Source organism: Cygnus olor, chromosome Z (assembly GCF_009769625.2).
Source record: "Cygnus olor isolate bCygOlo1 chromosome Z, bCygOlo1.pri.v2, whole genome shotgun sequence".
Taxonomy (NCBI): domain Eukaryota; kingdom Metazoa; phylum Chordata; class Aves; order Anseriformes; family Anatidae; genus Cygnus; species Cygnus olor.
In genome coordinates, this window is record NC_049198.1 from 12582294 (window position 1) to 12603268 (window position 20975).

General features: G+C 42.2%; 2 protein-coding genes across 2 annotated transcripts in view; one reads left to right on the plus strand and one right to left on the minus strand.

The window, feature by feature from the left end:
* Positions 1–7711, minus strand: part of LMBRD2 (LMBR1 domain containing 2) — a 35809-nt gene extending 28098 nt beyond the window's left edge. The window contains 2 exon segments of the mRNA XM_040542219.1: positions 7193–7263; positions 7581–7711. The gene's annotated coding sequence lies outside the window, so the exon portion shown is untranslated.
* A 174-nt stretch (positions 7712–7885) lies between these two features.
* Positions 7886–20973, plus strand: SKP2 (S-phase kinase associated protein 2). Its single transcript, XM_040542223.1, has 10 exons — positions 7886–8008; positions 8228–8487; positions 9532–9643; positions 9923–10066; positions 11320–11454; positions 12748–12846; positions 14414–14541; positions 15131–15182; positions 15862–15969; positions 19043–20973. The coding sequence occupies exons 1-10, from the start codon at positions 8001–8003 to the stop codon at positions 19254–19256; spliced, it is 1260 nt and encodes a 419-aa protein (XP_040398157.1). The 5' UTR covers positions 7886–8000; the 3' UTR covers positions 19257–20973.
* The last annotated feature ends 2 nt before the right edge of the window (positions 20974–20975 follow it).

The following is a 20975-nucleotide window of genomic DNA, read 5'->3' on the forward strand; positions in this document are numbered from 1 at the left end:
CTTTAAAGTCCTCTGCAGAAATCAAAATATCATGACATTCCAATTTGCCATTTCTAGCAACACAGCAGAACTACTCTATTTCATCTTTGTGGTCCAGAAGATCCAGAAGCCAATTCTTCTGTCTGTTAGTAAGACTATAGTCCTAATTTTTAGGATTAGTATAAATTCTCAAAGAAAAGCTATCCTTTTTTTTTTTTTTTCCCTTCCAGATGAAATCAACTATTTTGGACAAAAGAAAGGTTAAAAATTAAATGTTTCCAGAAAGCTAGCAAGTAGCTTTTTAAAAATGAACCATTCCTCAACCACGCATTTAAATTTTCTACTCTTAGTTAATAGAGCATAAAAATACAGTGAAATATAGGTTAGCCTACTTGTGATATAGCTCTTTTTAGATTTGAAATTTCACGTAACAAGAGACAACATACCAGCTAATTAATTCACCTTCCTACTACTCTTCTGCTCTTCTTCAGAAGAGCACAGGTCTCAGTTCATTCATATTAGACTTGCTATATTTTTCTTTCCTCTGCATTTATTTACTCTGTTACAGTCAGGACTGCTGGAAATACATAGCCCATATTCATACAGGCATGTCATTAAGAAAAGGGCCAGTGAGCTGCACAGATCTATTAGAGAAAATTTCACCAACTTGTTACATGGTTAGTTAAACTGCTTCTAGATACTTGTAAAAAAGAATAAAATCAATCATTTTAATCACAGATACTTCATATATTAAAAAATAATAATAAATGTCTATTTTTCTGGTCAGACTGGCTTGCCTTTCCACCAAAGTTACCATTTTAGCTGGTTTCATTCAACTGAAATACTTTTTAGCATGGCTTCCTCACTGTTGTATTTTTAATTGCTTTCACTTTTGACTGAATTTCAAAGATTTAAAAGACAGGATACTACTAAAATTTCCCTCAATTTACTTTTTAATTCCTTCAGAACTTGTTAAAGTAAACCACTTATTTATTAAGCTCTCAGTATACTACTTAAGCAGGTATGTCATGTATGAAAGCACAACTGAAAGTTGTTTTATTTCCAATAAAGAAAATGGTTATTCTGTGATTTTTTCCTAAGGATTGGTCTCCCCCATTTTGCTCCTTTTGTATTTAATTTCCAAACAGTGAAAGTAGTCTTTTTAATCCGTTAACTGTTGTCCACTGAGCATCCCATATTCTGAAAACAGATTGAGTTACCTTCTTGTATCTCATAAGAAACGCATACATGCACTTTTTATATTTTATTCATCTTAGTATGTTTACTGAATAATTAGTATTTCTAATTATTTAATTATTCTGATAATTCTAATTAGAATCATTCTAGTTATTAATTATTTCTAATGTGAGGTCAAAGCATCCCCTTACTATCTGCCTGTCCTACGTTTTGGACAGACAATTTGTAAATCATGAATGCAGGATACCTAACTAATTTCTCCATAACTTACTCTGAGCATGTCCTTGTGCTTTCTATTGTATCATTCTTGTTTCCTCAGAAAACAGAAAATCTTTCCTATTTCTAGTATAATAGTGAATTCCACCAAGAAACATTTCTTCTCCATTCATATTGACTTCATTAAGCCAGTACTATCTGACATACGTAGCTTTGGGTGCCTATTATAGCCACACCTTATGCTATGTAAATACAATTATACAGCATATGCTCCATGAGTCACACCTACACAACTTTTTACAAGTCATAGCTAAAGAGCTACAATCAAGATAGAAGGTAAATTTTCTTGTGCAACGTGCTGCACTGTTTCTACCATGATGGGATCCAAAAAAGATTACAAGCATGCACCAAACATGCTAAAATAAAGAGGGAATTGAGTCGTACCATAATTTCAACCACTTCAAAGACAAAAGCAACTTCGTAGTTATCCAAGTAAACAACATCTTTTTTGCTCTTCACCTGGCTCCTATTTAACTCTCAAAATACAAAATGAAACGCATCATTTTGAAAGACATACCCTCAGTAAGTTTGCAGATGACATCAAGTTAGGTGCAAGTGTTGATCTGCTTGAGGGCAGGAGGGCTCTGAAGAGGGATCTGTGTGGGCTGGACCCATGGGCAGAGGCCAACTGTATGAGGTTCAACAAGGCTCAGTGCCGGGTCCTGCATCTGGGGCACAACCCCCAGTGCAGGGCTGGGGAAAGAGTGGCTGGAAAGTTGCCTTGTGAAAGAAACCAGGGGGTATTGGTTGAGAGTTGGCTGAACAAGAGCCATCAGTATGCTCAGGTGGCCAACTGCATCCTGGCTTGGATCAGGAATAGTGTGGCCAATAGGACTGGGGAAGTGATTGTGTCCCTGCACTTAGCCCTAGTGAGGCCATACCTCAAATAGTGTGTTCAGTTTTGGGTCCCTCACTACAAGAAGGACATCAAGGTGCTGGAGTGTGTCCAGGGAAGGGCAATGAAGCTAGTAAGGGCCTAGAGAATGAGTCTTATAAGAAGCAGCTGAGGGAGCTGGGCTTCAATAGCCTGGACAAGAGGAGGCTCAGGGGAGACCTCAATGTACTTTACAATTACCTTAAAGGACGTTGTAGTGAGGTAGGGATCAGGCTCTTCTCCCAAGCATCAAGTGGCAAAATGAGGGGAAATGGCCTCAAGTTGCATTAGGGGAGGTTTAGGTTGGATGTTAGGAGAAATTTCTTTATCAAAAAAGTTGTGCAGCAGTTGTGCAGAGGAATAGGCTGCCCAGGGAAGTGGCTGAGTCACCATGCCTGGAGGTCTTCAAGAAAGATGTAGAGGTAGAACTTAGTAGCATGGATTAGTGGTGGACTAGGTTAAAGGTTGGACTAGATGATCTTAGAGGTCTTTTCCAACCTGAATGACTATGATTTTACCAGACTACAACTAATGACAAATTGTTTTGAAACAATGTATACATATTTTCAAAATTTCAGTTCAAAAATTTTTATTTTATTTTATTTTTATTTTTTTTTTACAGAAATAGGTTAAAACTAGTTCCTAACGAAAACTGCTTAAATGCAAGGTGAGAAGCGTAATGCTAGAGAGGAGCTCTTATTGCGAACAAAATTCTGCCTAATAGGACAGCCATATTTGAGACCCATGGTACTAGAATTACTTGTATCAGGACTTAAAATATATTACTGCAGGGCATGCCTCTCTGTGGCAAGCAGCCTCTGAACCTGGTCGTTAGCTCAAAGGTAAACTGCTTTACCACAATTCCGTTTCTTCATTTTGACAGGCTTCTCACTATTAGCACATGACTCCACAGTATCAGCTGGCTGAAATTCCTGAACCCTTAAAGAATTTTCTCCTGAAATCAATGAACTAGCTCAGAATGTTGTCTCTGCTTAGACAATGCTCCTATTGAGCACTTAGAAGAAGTAACAAGTTTCCTCACTGAAGGGAAGAGCACCTATCAGCACACTCCATTTCTGGGGAGTAAAGCACCTACGATTTAATACAGGTAAGATCAAAAGCTGGAAAATTGACACTGGAAATGAAACTGAGCCAGTAAAAAACAAGGGTATGCTCTTGTTTAGACTTAGAATTTTCTTGTTTTGTTTCAGACACAGGCAAAAATAGTAAGTTTTTAATCTCATGAATGGAAGAGTTTGGTTACCCCCATACAGGACACAAGTTTCAAAATTCTGACATGAAATCTTCTGAGGTCCAAACCCAGCTAATAACTCTTAACAAGCACCATCAAGAGTTCAGTTCACACTTAAATTATCTTGGAAACTCCCTACCATCAAGTCTTAAATTACCTTGCCAACCTCAAGGCTAAGCAAACTCATGACCGTCTACATTACAAATGAACTAACTACTCAGCCTGGTGCAGAAATACTCAAGTTACTAAATGAAACAGCAGAAACAAAAACTACAATTTCTTTGAGCTTTTATATAGCACTGTATTTAGTAACAGAGGTACACTGACATTATATCATTAAAGAATGCCTGAAAAGAGTAATGCTTATTTGTGAAGAAAGGCCCTTGGTCTCACTAAAGTAGACTCCCAATTCCTCTTTAATCAGAAATTCCAGATTAGACTGTACCATAGGTTTATTATTTTCAAAATTCGTAGGTTGTTATTTTACTAGTAGATTGTTCATTTTGCAGACTAATCTAATTGCTGCTTTTGCCCTTCCCAGTCTTTGTTATATCAAACTTTCTGCAGATGTCTCAGGGTTGTCCTTGACAGTCTCCACAGCTTCCCCACTTCCTTCTGCACTGAGATAGAAACCACACAGCATGCAAGCTAATGCCTGAACTGAGGGTAAAAAATGCTTCACACATCTTACTGAAACATACAGAGGTATGACTTGCATGACATTCCTTATATGCATTCAGCTCCTTATGGCCCCCAAATTCTTTCTTTCTAAGAAACACAGCATTGTATTTTTGTGTAACTGCCTGCTCTTCCTGAAGTGCAGCCCACCACACAACTCTAATTATTTGTATCCCTTCCCTCCTGCTAGCTTCTGAGTCTTTAAGACAATTTGATTTCCACTACCACACTCCAAAAGGCCTGCAATTCCTCCTAGCTTCATGCCCACTTCATTTGTGATAATCACATTATTTCAGTATGGAAACTGAAAATCCTGAAGAGAAGCTAACGAAGAACTGACCTCCTCATTCAATTACCTCTGCACCCCCCACAACAGTAGCTGTTCCCAACTGTTCTTCCCCAGCTTGGTTACAAAAACATCCTGAGAAACAGAACCAAAAGCCCTATTAAAGCTCAAATACAAGCATCAACTTATCCTCCCATATACAGTAGGCCTATTAGTGAAATAAGATTATTTTTAACAATTTGTCCTTGACAAACCAATGTTGTCTTTTACTGTTCTACGATATTATAGATGCTTAGGAATAGTTTTTGTTCAAGCTGGAGGTGGTTTTTTTCAGGAATTCAAAAGGAAGCAGATGATCAGTCTGCCAACCTGCCATTCTCCCCATTCCTTCAAAGCTGGAAATAAAGACAGCTATCATATTTCTACTTTACTTATCTTAGGTACCTCAGGCATTTTGTTAGACTACCAAAGCCTATTTTCGTTGTTTTTCTTGAAATATTATAGGGTAAAGAGCATCAAATCAAATTCAAAAAGTTACATTTTTAGAAATCTTGGATATTTCAGTTAAAACCAGTGAACAAGAAGCAAGTAGCTAAAGATTTCCTTGCCTAATTCTGTATTTTAAACTTTAACACCAAAATTACATCAGAAAAAAATTGTCATCAAGGAAGTTACCAAACTATGGAAGAGATACCAAAGACAGTAATGGACAATACTAAACGAGAGCCACAGCATACTGAAAAAAACATCTGTGCAACAGCATCTCCTAACATGAGCTGAATTCACAGCTCTGGGGCAAGTATAAACCAAAGCTGCCATCTCCAGCATACATCAGCGGCCAGTTCCACAGTTACCTCTGGGGCAATAATCTCTGCGTTCCCACTAAATGTCTTCCAGCACATTTACCTTTGCAAAAGAAAAATAAAATCTGCCACATCACCTGTGACATGCTTCTGAAGCCTGCCCAACTCTGCAAAACTATCCTGTCAAGAATCCCTAAGTTAAGACTTTACAGAAAAGCCTAAATTTTTTGGACTTTCAGAATTGCCTAACACTAAGATTTTGACGCTTCCATCTTTAAAGAATAAAATGGGCTAACCTCACGTTTTAGAGATCATAAGAAGGGAAGAACAAGAGGTCAAGCCACCTTTAAAAATAATCCCTTCAAACATCATCACACTGAAGTTTGCTTAGCATGTTGGTTTGTTTTTTTTTTTTTCCTTTTTCCTCCAACTTCCATATTCTACAGTAACCTTTGCAGCATGGGGAATTTATAATCAGTCAACAGACAGATGAAGGAAGCACTTCCAAATCTTAGCACAAAGAGAAAACTATCTAAAGAAAGAAACTATCCATGAGCTGCCAAAGAGAATTGACCAGAGCAGTTACTTGATTGCACTATTTGGGAGAAATAACCTCTGAGGTGAATCAAGAAAACAATCTGCATAGCTTTGTTCTTCTAAGAAACTCTAGTCAGACTATGTACTGACTGATATTTTATTAGTATTACCATAGTAATACTATACCATTAGTATATTGAAATGTAAAAAAATATTTTAAAATGATTAAACATTTAATTGTTGTTTTTAAACACTGTGGGGAAAAACATTTCGTAACAGCTAATGACAATAAAATATAATACTGCACTGAGTCCATTCAAAGTGGCAGTATTCTCTAATTGGTTGGGAAACCAGGTGGTATAAGAGAAATGCTCTGTTAGGGAAGATAAAGATTTTTGTGGTCAACAGCAAGAAAGGACCAGCAGCACAAACCCATGGGAAGTTTATTCACTTACTTAGCACTGTCTCACACTAATAAAGAATATTAAGTACCACAAAGGCTGATGCTTTCATAGAGTTGAGGGGAATACTCTGAAAAAAGACATATTGAACATGACAATCTGCTTGAAGGAACTAAAATTGAAGAAGATATGAAAGCTGTACAGTTACAATATGAATACAAAAAAAGAACAGAAATTGCTACCCCGGGCTGCCAGACGACTGCTCTCACGCAAAACAGGTGTCACTCAGGAGGTCAGTCACATGATTACAACCCTAACACTGCTGTAAGACAAACACACTATTTGGAAATTTAGAGCTTTAAAAAGGTAATAATTGAATTCTACCCCTTTCAGCAAATTCTTCTCCTTTCAGTTTCCTGTGAAATTAAAAGGATTGACAAATGGAAGAGATGCTGCTGAACAGAGGGTTAAATACAATCAGCTTCTTTTTTTTAAACTAAAAAAAAAGACACTCATTTGATTACCTACTTGAACAACCAGTAAATAACTGATCCGTGGCTTTAATTAAAAACAGAACCGGTTACCACTCGTTCTTTTTAAAGATTACATGATTGCCCATTTGAGTCGCCCCACTGACGACATCTGACTTAACAGCTGTGCATGATTTGCCACGCATTTCATTCCCATTCCTGGCTTTACGGGCACCTCTCCCCGCCACCACCGACTACACATAGGGTGGCATTTACAAGCAGGCTGCTGACTCAGTGCCGAGCTGTACGTGTGCTCAGAATTTGGGCCTCCATCCCCAAAAATTTCAAAGTGTGTAGTTTGCATAGAAAGCGTAATGATAGCATAACGAACCGCCTTACTAAAAGAAACACAGCATGACGGGACTGTGCACTCACTGACCTGCAGGGCACGGCCTTGAGACGCTTAGCAAACACTAAGATGCGTGCTCATAACACAGGTGCTTGGGGGCCCTGAAAAAAAGGGAGAAAAGGAAAACAATAACAAAACAAAAAAATGGAGATGCTGATTCCAATGCCTGTTCTCTTCCCCTCCCCTTCCCTCTTCCTTTCCCTCTCCCCTTCTTTTCCTTTTTCCTTCTCCTCTCCCTTTCCCTCCCTCTCCTTTCCTTTCCCTTTCCCCTCAACTCATCTCCCTTCCCTTCCCCTTTCCCTTCCCCGTTCCTCCGCCTTCACCTCTCTTCCCTCTCCCTTCCCCTTCCCCTTCCCTTCCCCTTCCCCTTCCCTCTCCCTTCCCCTTCCCTCTCCCTTCCCCTTCCCTCTTCCCTCACCACCGCCGCCGCCGTCGCCCGGGGCTCAGCAGCCGCCCCCCCTCGGGCCGCAGCCGCCCTCCATCCGCGCCGCCGCCGCCCTCCTCACAGGGGACGCCTCAGACGCTCAGGCCGCTCCGGGCCCCTTCCGCGCTGCGGCGAGCGAGCCGGCCGACATCTCCCCGTCGACAACCGCCCGGCGGCGCCGCCACCACCACCGCCCCTCCTTGTCGCTGTCGTCGTCGTTTTGTCGTCGCCGTCATCGGCCCCCGCCCGGGGGTAGGCGGGCGCAAACGAAGCGCTGCCGGACTACAACTCCCGAGAGGCTTTGCGGCGGGCGCCGCGCGCGCGGCGGAGCAACCTTGTCCCGCCGCTGCCGCCGACGCCGCCGCTGTTGCTGCTGCTGCTGCTCCCGCCGCTCCCGCCGCTCCCGCCGCCGCCATGCACAGGTGCGGGCGGGCGCCGCGTGCTCGCGGGGCGCGGGCTGCGCGCGCGGGGCTGTCGCGCGGATGAAGGAGGCGGCGGGCGCCCAACGGCCGGGCTGAGGGGTGAGGGGTGAGGCGGGATCCCGCGGCGGGCTGGCGGTACGACTCCGTTTATTTTTGTTGTTTTTTCTTTTTTTTTCTCTCTCTTTTTTTTTTTTTTTTTTTTTTTCGGTTTTCCCCCAGGAAACATCTTCAGGAGATCCCCAGCTCCGGCAGCAACGTTTCGTCTGGCTTCGCCTGGGACTGGGAGTCGGGCAGGACCGCGGAGTTCCTGTCGGGCATGGGGGTGTCGGTGCTGAAGAAGGACAGGCTGGGCAGCGAGAACACCCCGCAGGAGCTGCTGGTGGCCGCCTGCTCCCCGCATAAGAGGCAGAAGGTGAAGGAGAAGGAGAAGGATTTCGTGATCGTGCGCAGGCCTCGGCTGCTCCGAGAGGCAGAGCCAGGTACCCACACGCTGCTCCTGGCTTCAGTTGTCCCACCAAATATAAGCGAGTCTCTGGTGCTGCCGCCCCCAGTGTAATTCTGAAGCCAGGGACTCGATATTTTCATATAAGCATCTTAGAAACGAGAGGCTGAGCCCTCGAGAGCAAAGTTTGCAGGTCTGTACGTCTGCACCCGTGAAGGGAGGCAGAGGGGCAGCAGCTGCGCTCGTCCTGTTGGAGCTGAGCTGTGAGCACTGCTCAGGACCCTGCCACAGGGCTGCAGGGATAGTGCTGCACGGGGTGTGAGGCTCCTGGATGGTTTGTTCCTCCCTCTGGTATCAAAATGGGTTTTCCGCCTGCCGCCACTACCTATTGCAAACTAGAGAACTCTCAGCAGACACAAGGCTGCTGCATGAAAGGTGGGAATGTCCTCAGATGGCCCCTCCTTTAAGTGAGGGCAAGTGCTGGGTCATAGGAAGCTGTTCTTGAGCTCCACCATCCAGAAAGCTTTCCTAGGTGAACAGCAGCGCCTTCTGGAGCTCTGCATCAACTCGTTACAAGTCAGAATTGCACCACGGCCTTTCATACAATTCATGGGGGGTGGCAGTCAGTGTGGGTGTTTTAAAGAGCACTTTGTGCTACCTACCCGTTTTGTGTACCATGCAAATGTATACCTCACCTTGGGCCCCCTTCTGGGAGCCTGACGTGTGTGACATGGGTGGGCGTTTCAGTAGGGGGAAAAAAAAGGAGACGAGAAGTTCAGCTCTTTATTCCTGAGGTGACCTTTTAGACTTGTCTTACCTCTCCTGCATTTGAGGAAGTGTACAAGCCATAGAATACAAAGGAAGTAGTCAAGATTCTCGTTTCCTAAAGTATCCTTCTTCAATGAAGAGCTGAAAGGGTTATGAGTAATGATGTATATACAGCCCACAGACAGACAGACGGACGGCAGTGGTGCTTCTGACAACCAAGCCAAAGAAGGCATCTGATTAGCAGGCAGAAATGAACCAGCTTTAACTAGAATGTTAACTAGTGTTAACTAGAGCGTTCACTCTTTCCCTAAAGGTATTTCTTGGGATGCACTTCCAGATGAACTGCTATTGGCAATCTTTGCATATTTGCCCCTAAATGACCTGCTGAAAGTTTCCATGATTTGCAAGAGATGGCATCGTCTCTCGTAAGTATTACTTCTCATCATGTAGCGCTAAGAACTTTGCTTCCGCATATTGATAAATTATTTGGTTTTAATCTTGCCTATTCATATGTAATTCAATTTATTCTGTATGTGTGTTGTAAGTATATATAATCAAAACCAGCTCAAATAGTTTAGTAGTATTAGATTTTATTAAATGACTTCCCCTCCTCTCAGTCTTTTGTGGTACCGAAGACTTTGTGTGGTTATGCTCACAGTTCTGACCCTTCCTTGCTAACTAATGAGTAAAACTCTGCTCCTTAGGTTCGATGAATCTCTTTGGCAGACCCTTGATCTGACTTCTAGAAATCTGCTGCCAGGAGTAATTGGACACTTGCTACCTGCAGGTGTTACTGTATTCCGCTGCCCAAGATCGTGTATTGGGAATCCGCTGTTTAAAACCATGAAGTAAGGCTTTTCTCTGTGTACTGGATCCTGAAACTGTGTCTCAAATCTTCACAGTTTCTCTGTGTATATTTACTTTTAACATCTCCACCAGTAGAAGCATTTATCATGTATCTGAAGAGTGAAAGAGTTGATCAGTGGGTAGGAATAGAATAAGATAGTATCTCGAGTTGGAAGGGACCCATAAGGCTCATCTAGTTCAACTCCTGGCACCGCACAGATCCACCCAAAAGTTTAGACCATGTGACTAAGCGCACAGTCCAATCGTTTCTTAAATTCAGACAGGCTTGGTGCAGTGACTACTTCACTGGGGAGCCTCTTCCAGTGTGCGACCACCCTCTCGGTGAAGAACCTCTTCCTGATGTCCAGCCTAAACTTCCCCTGCCTCAGCTTAACACCATTCCCGCGGGTCCCGTGGGGTTGAAATAAGGTTTGCATTCATCAGTCAGTTATTTAAAACCAAGCTAGTGTGATTTTTGAAGGTATATTTCAAGTACAGGCATACATTTGCAAGCTATTTCTTGTCGAACCAAAAATTGTCAGTCTTTTTGGGCTCACATACAAAAATACTTAAAAAACTTTAAATCCAGCAGTATAGACTTGCAGCAGTTGCAATGAATCCTATAAATACCTCAAAGATAAAATTATAGAATATCCTATGTTGGAAGGGACCCACAAGTTGGAGCATCAAGTCCAGCTCCTGGATCCCCGAAGGACAACCCAAAAATCAAACCATATTTCTCAGAGCGTTGTCCAAAGGCTTCTTGAACTCCAGCAGCTTGGTGCTGTGACCACTGCCCTGGGGAGCCTGTCCCAGTGCCCGACCCCCTCTGGGTGCAGAACCTTTCCCTAACACCCAGCCTGACCCTCCCCTGCCCCAGCTCCATGCCGTTCCCTCGGGTCCTGTCGCTGTCCCCAGAGAGCAGAGCTCAGCGCCTGCCCCTCCGCTCCCCTCGTGAGGGAGCTGCAGGCCACCGTGAGGCCTCCCCTCAGCCTGCTCTGCTCTGGGCTGAACAAACCCAGGGACCTCAGCCACTCCTCATACATCTTGCAGTGTGATAAAATTTCAGTAGTTCTGGCTGGTAGCTTAGCAGTAGGGCCAGTAATCTTAGTGGTATGAGCAGCCTGTAGCTAAAGTACAAAAGTATAGCTATTTTCTGCATGCTTTTAGAGTATCATGTATTTTTATGATACATGGAATTTGTGGAGCTGGATTTTAATGCAGCTTTAGTAGTCTGCCTTTCTCCTCTTTTTAGACCTCTCCGAGTTCAACACATGGATTTGTCAAACTGCACAGTGTCTGTTGCAGATCTCCAGAGTATTCTTTGTCGGTGTGAAAGACTGGTGAATCTCAGCTTGGAGGGACTAGTGCTTTCTGATGACATCGTCAAGTGAGTAATACGTTTGGGAATATTTGGTAAATAACTTCTGTTTGGTGACACTATTCTGTGCAGGCAAGGGAAAGAATGTAGTTAGAGTTGCCCTGTGTGGGAGTCTTTTAATATGGCCAATTTTAGGCACCAGAGCTAGCAGGTGGGTTAGATAAGCAGCCTCTTTCCTGTCTGTCCAAGAGATCAGGTCGGGAGGAAACACTGCTCCAAAAGAGAGAGTGAGTTTATGGTTTTTTTTTTTGTTGTTGTTGTTGTTCTCAGGGTAAGGGGAGCCTAGAGAAACTGCTCGTCTCTGTAGGACTTGTGTGTCCTTTTGCTGTTGCTGCAGCAAGGCTGCACAGCTGAGCTACTTTTATTTTCTAGTTTTTGTGCTTGCAAGACAGCTTTGTGTTTAGCATACATATTCTTTCATATTTTGAGGGGTCCCAGCAAGTCTCCTACCAGATGCTTTGTATGCTTCTGCACCATTTCTCACTACTTTGTTGACCCTCAGAATGAGGATCTGAAAAATTGCAGACTCTGTCAGGCAGATGAGCTGTTTTTTAGTTAAACAGGAAAGACACTACGGGTGTGCAGTCAACCTCCTGTTCAGTCACTTCAGGTGATTGCAAAGGTGCCAGGAACCAGCTCAGATGGCCAAGGCTCTGTGTGTCCCACTTTCTGCTTTTGAGCTTTCTGATACCTACCTCACACTGGGAGAAATACCAGAGTGCAAATAAACCAGTATTGCTTGGCTTGTGACGCTAGATAAAAAGCATCTGAAAATCATGTACTAATTAGGCACTGATTACAGAATTTTATTGTCCTGTGTACAGGTACACAGGTGTAAGGTTTTTTCCAGGTATCACCAACTGCACGTCTGCCATAGTCTTGCAAACAAGTGCATTCAGGGGACACTGGAGAGGTAACTTCCAAAATGAGATGATTGTTTTATCTTTTGTAGAGGTGTAATCATCTCAAATAAGCCATGGTGTTTGTTTAGTGAGATACCACAGGAAATGGTGGAAAAGAATTATTTCCTTTTAAACTTTGTTTATAAACATATAGATGTGTCAGGACCATGATGTAAATACAGAAGTATCCTTTTCCAAGTTGTGCTGTGATGCAGCAGGTACGGAGTTGAGATCCCTAGTGATTCTTAAATAGGTCAGTTTACAAAAAATGCGGTGTTGCATGTTTAACAAATAATTCTGTGCCTGGAATCTTAGCTCTTAAACATTACCATATATCCTAGCAATGTTCCAATGTTTGAGTTTTATCAAGACTTTTCTTTTCTTTTTTTTTCTTCTACAGAAGCATTGCTAAGAATACCAGTTTGATACGACTAAATCTCTGTGGGTGCTCAGGGTTTTCTGCAGAAGCCCTGGAGTTGATGTTGAGCAGCTGTTCTATGTAAGACAAATATAGCTTTGGTATTCCTGCTTACTGTTAGTCCTGAGAAAAATTATCCTTTTTTATCTTCCCATTGGCATTCCAACTGTACTCATCTCTTACTATCTTTCTTACGAGTCTGTTCGTATTCTCAAATGCCTAACAGTTGATTATTAGCTGAATAGATAGATAATTTCCTTCCATCCAGTTATTTTCTTCTTTAATAGCAAAGATGTACATCAGTAGTTACGTGTGTTTCCTTAAACATTCTTAAAGGCAGTCTTGTTGGTTGTTGAAAACCCACTTACATCCATTTGATTATCATGTAAATTTGCTTATCTCCCTGAAAGCAATATGTCATCCTCACAAAGTGTGAAGGTGTGTGTTTTTAGAAGAGTGGAGTCTGAGCAATCAGAGTACAGCATAAATGTCAGAAAACATTGTGCCCTTTCATCTGTAGAATAATCCTTCAGTTTATGAAGTTCCAGAGAATAAACCATCTGTTGGCAGGAAGTTGCTGAATTGTGCTCCAGTAGGTCTGGGTTTTATGCCCTGATCTTTGCTGACTTCCTGTGAGATTGGACAATCTACTTCATTTTTGCTTCTACAAAACCATGGTTTTAATCAAATTGCAGCAAGATAGTGGACAGACAAAACCTTAATCATTCTCTGCCTCTCATGGGTAGATAATGCTTCTGTAGCTTGGTCTGATTACGTGGATCATGAGCTCCTTAGATAAAGGCAGTCTCTGCACAGTGCACAGCGGATGGCAAACCTGATCTGGGCTAGGAGTGCTGGGACAACCTAGGATCATTTATTTTATGACAGTACCGTGTTTGTTGGCTTTGCCACTGTGTGTTCTCCAGTGATATTTTGGGGGAGGGAAGGCTTTTAATTTCTTTTAACATTTTTTTATTACATAACAATCGACAGGCTCTGGCTGCACTGTTCACTGTGCATTTATCCTTGGGTTACATCCACAGCAGCTAAACATAAAACAAATACTTTGTCCCTGAGTGGTGATAGGCTATAGGTAATCAAGCATGTAGTCAAGTTAAGATCACAACCTGGTCAATGCTAATAAAAAATTATAAAGTATTTTATACTAATTAAAATTAATTGGTCACCTGACCCATGCTAATAATGGATAGCGAAAGGCCTTTTTTCCTCTCAATGTGAGCATTTGTTCAGTGGGAATAGGTTCAGGTCACCAGCCAAAAGCAAGACGAAAAGAGTGTCTCACTTCCTACAATATTAGTGAATCATTCTGGCTGGAAGTGGGCTTGGGAGGTCACTTCAGCTCTTTGCCCAGAGCAGGGTCTAAATTCATCACTGGCCCTGCTGATGAGGAATTTCTCTAGTTGGGTCTTGAAAACCTCCAAACACAGATTTCACAGCCTCTTTGGGCAACCTGCTCCAGTGCTTAATTATTGCCATGGTGAAATTTGTATTCATTAATACAGTAGCTTTGGTTGTAGGTGTATTACACTTTGAGTTCTGGTATTTATCTAATACAGCTGATATTTCTAAGACAATAACTTGTATTTCAGTTGTTCTTCCAAACAGCTCTTTATTCATTTTTGTATAGGTTGGAGGAACTAAACTTGTCCTGGTGTGACTTTACAGCCACCCATGTCAAAGCAGCAGTCAATCACGTTACTTCAAAAGTAACCCAACTAAATTTAAGTGGATACAGACAGAATCTACAAATATCAGGTAAATAGCAGCATGATAAACCTTTATCCCACTAAGGGATAAAGCAGCAGGCTTTATATTTTCTTCTAATTGGCTTCTATCGTATGTACTGGAAATATCATTCACTGAGACTGATTTTTGCTCTGTGTAGCTTGATGTTCTCATTGTCAGAGAATCTTACTCATGTCACTGGCTTAGCCATGAGGAGTGACATAATTTGTCTTCTGAATTTAAAAATGGTTACGTGGAAGCTCAGTTGAAAGGTGTAGCGTGAAATTCTGAAGTCCTACAAGCAGGACACAGTGGATCCAATGTTCCCTTGTGAATCGGCCTTTCAGATATTGTGGGAGAGAACTTAATTTTTGGAGCCTTCTTAAATTAAGGCTTCTGCTATTGTGGCTGCTGAAGGCGTCATCCAGAAAAGTACAGACATAATTACTTAAGTTTCACCATGACACAATGTCCTACAGATACCAATTGGCAAATAATCTCAACAATCAACATTACTTATTTACTTGCTAATAGCTGCATAAATGGAAATGTGTATGCCTTATAAAGCACGTGTGTCTTGTTGATGACAAGATGAGCTGACTGTGTGACCTCTTTTCAGATGTTAAAACCTTGGTGGAAAGATGTCCTTCTCTCGTCCATTTAGATCTAAGGTAAGAAGTCCCGTGCAGCTAGTCCTTAAGTCCCTAGGGTTCAGGGGATTGCTAATGGTATTGCTCTGCAGTAACTATATGGCAAAAATGCGTAGTTGAGTAGGGCTGCGCATACAAAAATGCTTTCTAGGCTAAACCTACAGAAGATCTACTGTCTGTTGTAACTTAATCTGGAGCAGGTAACTAACGTAAAGGTTTTGTTACTGGAGTGTAAATGTTACATATTTAAAGGATTTGTTAACTTAACAAATGAAGCAGTCAATAGGTAGAACAGAAGGAAGCATTTAGACACACAAAGCTTATGAGCTTAGTAGCCTAGTGAGGATTTCGTTCAGCTCTGACATGGCCTTAGAACCGTTTAATAAAAGTTGTATTTTGACCTAGTCAGTCACAATCTTTGAAATGTTGATGTGTAAAGTAACTGGCTTTTCGTGGTGTGACTTCTGCTGCAGCACAAGTACCTGCAGAGCAGCTGCTGCTTCACTTGCACTTCAGTGAAAGGAAGAATCCAACACACACATTAGAAATGGGCTACTTTGTGTTAAGCAAAAAATACCTCAGTGGTAGAAAAACAAGTTGATATTTCATTAAACTTCTCAGCCTGAATTTTAGAGATCTCAAATTTACTGCTGCTTTGTACTTAAAGGGCAACTTCTAATTCATGTGCTCCCATGTACAGTGACAGCGTGATGTTGAAGCCTGAGTGCTTCCAGTATTTTCATCAACTCATATTTCTACAACATCTGTGTCTTAGCCGATGCTACCAAATATCGCCTGCTGCCTTAGTGTAAGTAACATCTTAATGGCTTTGGTTTGCCCTTCAGAGAGGATAAATTAATTTAAACTTGCTTCTTTTTTGGCCTAGGAATTGCAAGTATTGTTTGAAAAACTTGGTGGTAGGATCAATTAAATTAGGAATAAGGAACTGAAAAAAAGAACCTGACTACTAGATCATGTACATTTGAGAATACAGACTGGAACCAAAGGTAGCTGAGATAATCTTTCCATGGTGTTAGTCTGTACTAATGGAACTTGCTGCTCAGCACATGTATCCTGTCTCCCCTTATACTGCTGGATCTTACTGCTGTGAGGTGCCAGTCCTGCCTATGATCAGTGTTAGTGTCAATATTAGGCTTTATGCAGCGATGGATAACTTGCCTTCAGAAGAGTTAACAGAGTGCAAAGTACTTGCTGACCAGTGTCAGAATCTGCGTATTCCTTTGCTTTTGTGTGCACCTACCAGTTATTGGTTGCCACTGAAACACAGCTTGGAGTTGTGTACTTGTTTCTTTTTTTTTTTTCCTGCCTTTTTTTATTATATCTATCTGTCTCTATCCTGTTTTGGGTCTTAAAGAATACGCCCTCAAGTACAAGGCTATCTCTTGACCTAAGAGTCTTGTAGGATGCAGTTTTCTCACTCTTAGACCGGGCAATAATCCACAGCCTCTCACTGCCCAGCTTTTCTTGGTGCACAAGCCTGTAGTTTTTTCCTTTGGGATTCTGTGACAAACAGGGCACTTTGGAACCAGGCTCAGTTGTTAATAATAATGGATGTGTAGGAACACAGCATTTTACTGCTTTAAAATGGTCTGCACTGCTTCTCCTCACTCCTTTCTCTCACTGTCCTGTGAAGAATACCCTGTGCTCGAGCAGAAGAAAGAGGTTGTGAGAGGAACAAGACTCAGAATCTGAAGAACCTTTTCTGTCCTGGTGGTAGCTGTCATAGAATCATAGAATATCTGAGTTAGAAGGGACCCACGAGGATCACAGAGTCCAACTCCAGAGCCCCCAAAAGACAACCCAAAAATCAGACCATATTTCTCAGAGCGTTGTCCAAAGGCTTCTTGAACTCCGGCAGCTTGGTGTTGTGACCATGTCCCTGGGGAGCCTGTCCCAGTGCCCGACCACCCTCTGGGAGCAGAACCTTTCCCTAACACCCAGCCTGACCTTCCCCTGACCCAGCTCCATGCCATTCCCTCGGGTCCCGTCACTGTCCCCAGAGAGCAGAGCTCAGCGCCTGCCCCTCCGCTCCCCTTGTGAGGGAGCTGCAGGCCGCCATGAGGCCTCTCCTCAGCCTGCTCTGCTCTGGGCTGAACAAACCCAGGGACCTCAGCTTTTCCCATATGTCTTCTCCTCTGGACCCTTCACCATCTTTGTAGCCCTCCTTTGGACACTCTCTAACAGTTTTATGTCATTCTTATACTGTGACGCCCAAGGCCGCACACAGTACTGGAGGTGAGGCCGCACCAGCGCAGAGCAGGACAATCCCTTCCCTCGGCCAGCTAGCAGTGCCATGCCAGGGTGCAGTTGGCCCTCCTGGCTGCCAGATCACACTGCTGGCTCATGTTCAATTTGCTGTTGACCAGAACCCTCAGATCCCTTTCTGCAGGGCTGATCTCCAGCATTTCATCCCCCAGACTGTACCTATAACCAGGGTTTCCCCTTCCTAGGTGCAGAATCTGGCACTTGCTCTTGTTAAACTTCATACTGTTGGTGATTGCCCAGCTCTCTGATTTCTCCAGATCGCTCTGCAAGGCCTCCCCACCCTTGACAGAGTCAACAACTCCACCCAATTCAGTATCATCTGCGAACTTGCTCAAAAAACCTTCAAATCATTTATGAAAACATTGAAGAGGACTGGTCCTAAAATGGAGCACTTGGGAACCTCACTTGTGAGAGGTCACCAGCCTGATGTAACCCCATTTACAAGAACCCTTTGGGCCCAACCCATCAGCCAATTGTTCACCAGTCTTATTATGCTTTTATCTAACTGTTCTGGTCATTTCGTCCAGAAGGATACTGTGAGAGTACTGAAAGCTTTACTGAAACCAGAAAGATTACATCAGCTGGCTTGCTTTGGTCAGCTAGGTGGGTGATCTTGTCATAGAAGGACATTAAGTTTGTTAGACACGACCTTTGCCTTGTGAACCCGTGTTGGCTGTTACCAATGACTGCGTTGTCCTTCAAGTGTTTTTCAGTAACTCCCAGGATAATCTTCTCCATAACTTTACCAGGCACTGAAGTGAGACTGACAAGCCTGTAATTGCCAGGATCTTCTTTCTTGCCCTTCTTGAAAATTGGGACCCCATTTGCCAGCTTTCAGCCAACTGGGACCTCTCCAGATTCCCAAAACAGTTGAAAAATAATCGAGAGAGGTCCTGTGATGACATCAGTCAGGTCTTTGAACACCCTGGGATGAATCCCATCAGGCCCCGTAGTCTTGTATGCATCCAGGTGGAGCAGCAAATGCCACACAAGTTTGGAGTTAACTGGGTGTTTATCGCGAAGTTTAGCATGAAGTAAAATAAACCAGGACTGGCTACTTACCTAAACATCACAAGTCAGAGACTGCTAGTACCTAGAGCCTTGTGTCCTCCGAGCAACATCCTGAAACTTTATATGGGGCAATTCCTTCTACTTGTTCTGAGTATTTAATTCCAGGAGAATGAAAGGAGGTGAACCAATCTATTTTCATGAGATGGAGAACAGCAGGAAGCAATTTCGTAGAATCACCGAATGGTTTGGGCTGGAAGGGAATTTAAAGATCACCCAGTTCCAAGCCCCCTGTCGTGAGAAGGAGCACATTCCACTACACCAGTTTGCTCAGTGCTCCACCCGACCTGGCCTTGAGCACTTCCAGGGATGGGGCACCCACAGCTTCTCTGGACAGCCTGTGCCAGTGCCTTACAGAAAACGTTTCAACTGAATACGTCATTTTTTTTTAAAATAGGAAAGTACATTTATCTCGAGTAATGACCTTATTTCTAAAAAATTAGTAGAAGTACATTCATGTAGTTTGGGTACAGACTGCAAAATATGCTTTTAGGTCAATAATCAATTTCTTACTGCTCTCTTTCTAGAGAACTTGGTGAAATTCCAACATTAAAGACTCTTCAGGTATTTGGAATAGTGACTGATAGCTCCCTACAGCTCCTCAAAGAAACGCTTCCTGACATGAAGATCAATTGTTCACATTTTACAACTATTGCAAGGCCAACTGTTGGTGCTAAAAAGAACCATGAGATTTGGGGCATCAAATGCAGATTGACAATGAGAACCCATAGTGGCTTATGATCATGTATGATGGATGTGATGGACATACCATGTGTAGTGAAGCTCCATGAGAAGCAGAGTGCTGGAGCACCTCTAATTATAGTACTGTTTTTATAAAATGTTCTAACTTGGTCTTATGCCTTAATGTAGTTTTATAAATATTTTTACACTTGTTTTTTTTTCCTCTTAAAGCCTTTAGAAATCTAATGATCTGTAAGCAATTGTAGAAATTTAAAAGCCTTCTCTTTTTTTAAAAAATAATTGTGAAACAATCACTGTAATGAAACAGTTTCAGCCTCTGTGAACCCCTCTGTGAGCTGCAGATTCAGCCTCTGTGAGCTGCAGATTTTGATGCAGCTTTTGTTACTGTAAGGTGTTCTAAAGGTGCTTTTGATTAATTCTTCCAGCTCTACAACTCCTGAAAAGACTTGCCAGAGGTACAGAATGCCTTAGTAAGGTATATTAAGGAGTTCTCTTGGTCTTGTTAGCAGAACTCAAAATTAATAATGATTTTATTAATTACCTATTCAAATTCTTAATTGAACAAGGTGTACAGTAAGATAAGAAGCTAACCACTGTTTGTGAGGGGGACAGAAGAGTGAGTCTGGATTCACTGAACATGGAAACAGTAAGGGAGCATTGGAAGGGAGGTCTACAGGAAAGCACTGAAGAGACAAGTCAGTACTGTGCAAGTAAGAAGCGGTATAAAGGAGCTATTGTGAAGTTTTTAACACACCACAAAGATAACTGCTGTTTTTAGCATTCTAGTAAAATATGAAAAATAGGAAAATATGGGCTGAAAAGCCCATTCAGAATAATCATCTGTAAAAGTGGCTAACAACAGTTGGTCCATGTTGTGTTGCCAGGTTTTCCTGATTGTGTTAGAGAACCTTTGTGTAGCTTTTCCTTGCTTCTATGAACTTGAATTAGGAATGTAATATCAAAACTTCTTATAAAAGTTCTGTTCTTTCAACGAATAATGTCATTTGGCTGCAATTAGTACATTGGCAGAAATCTTGCAGGAAGAACGACTCAAATGGTTCTAGAGCTCAGACCAGCAACAAAACCTGGGACTGCACTGTAGTAATTATGAAAGGATGAACTCCATTGGGTGCTATTAAGAGACATCTGTTTCTCTTTTATATTAGCTTGTTTTTAGTATCATTTAACTTGCTGCATCTTCAACACTAACTGCCGGTCTTGTTTATTTTTTGTGACAGGAAAAGCTGAATAACTGGTGGAAAAAAAAGTTAATAGGGACAAGCAATTACTTTAAATAAAACTTTGATCTCTATCATCAGTGTCCTATGAGCCTGGAATGTGCTAGGCATAAGGCTAAGCATTATTTGAAGTCCTAGAGCAAAACTTTGCACCCTGTGAGCAAAAGTAGGGCATGAATATGCCATTGCTGTTCCCATGAACACAATAAGCAAGTGGTAAAGTTATTCATGGGTGTTTGAAGTTAGTAAAAAGTTAGTGTTGAAGTAACATTACTTTGGGGCTGTTGCATAGGTGTAGTATCTTCCCATCTGAATCCAAAGATTAAAAGTTCAGGAGTGACTATGCGGTAGTACAGAGCAGATTGTGTGGAAAATTCTACTTTTTTGGTTTGCAGTTTAAGATTTGTGTCTTAAACGACTTCAAGAGAAAAATTAAATCTATTGTAATTCTTCTCCCTGTATACAATGTAATCCCATATAACTTGTCTTGCATTTAATAAAGAGCTAAAGAATTGTGATA

What these genes read in the sequence shown, in the direction of transcription:
- SKP2 (XM_040542223.1), top strand. An exon ending in GCTCCGAGAGGCAGAGCCAG is followed by an intron (nt 8,488 to 9,531) that starts GTACCCACACGC and finishes CTTTCCCTAAAG; the next exon opens with GTATTTCTTGGGATGCACTT. An exon ending in ATATCGCCTGCTGCCTTAGT is followed by an intron (nt 15,970 to 19,042) that starts GTAAGTAACATC and finishes CTCTCTTTCTAG; the next exon opens with AGAACTTGGTGAAATTCCAA.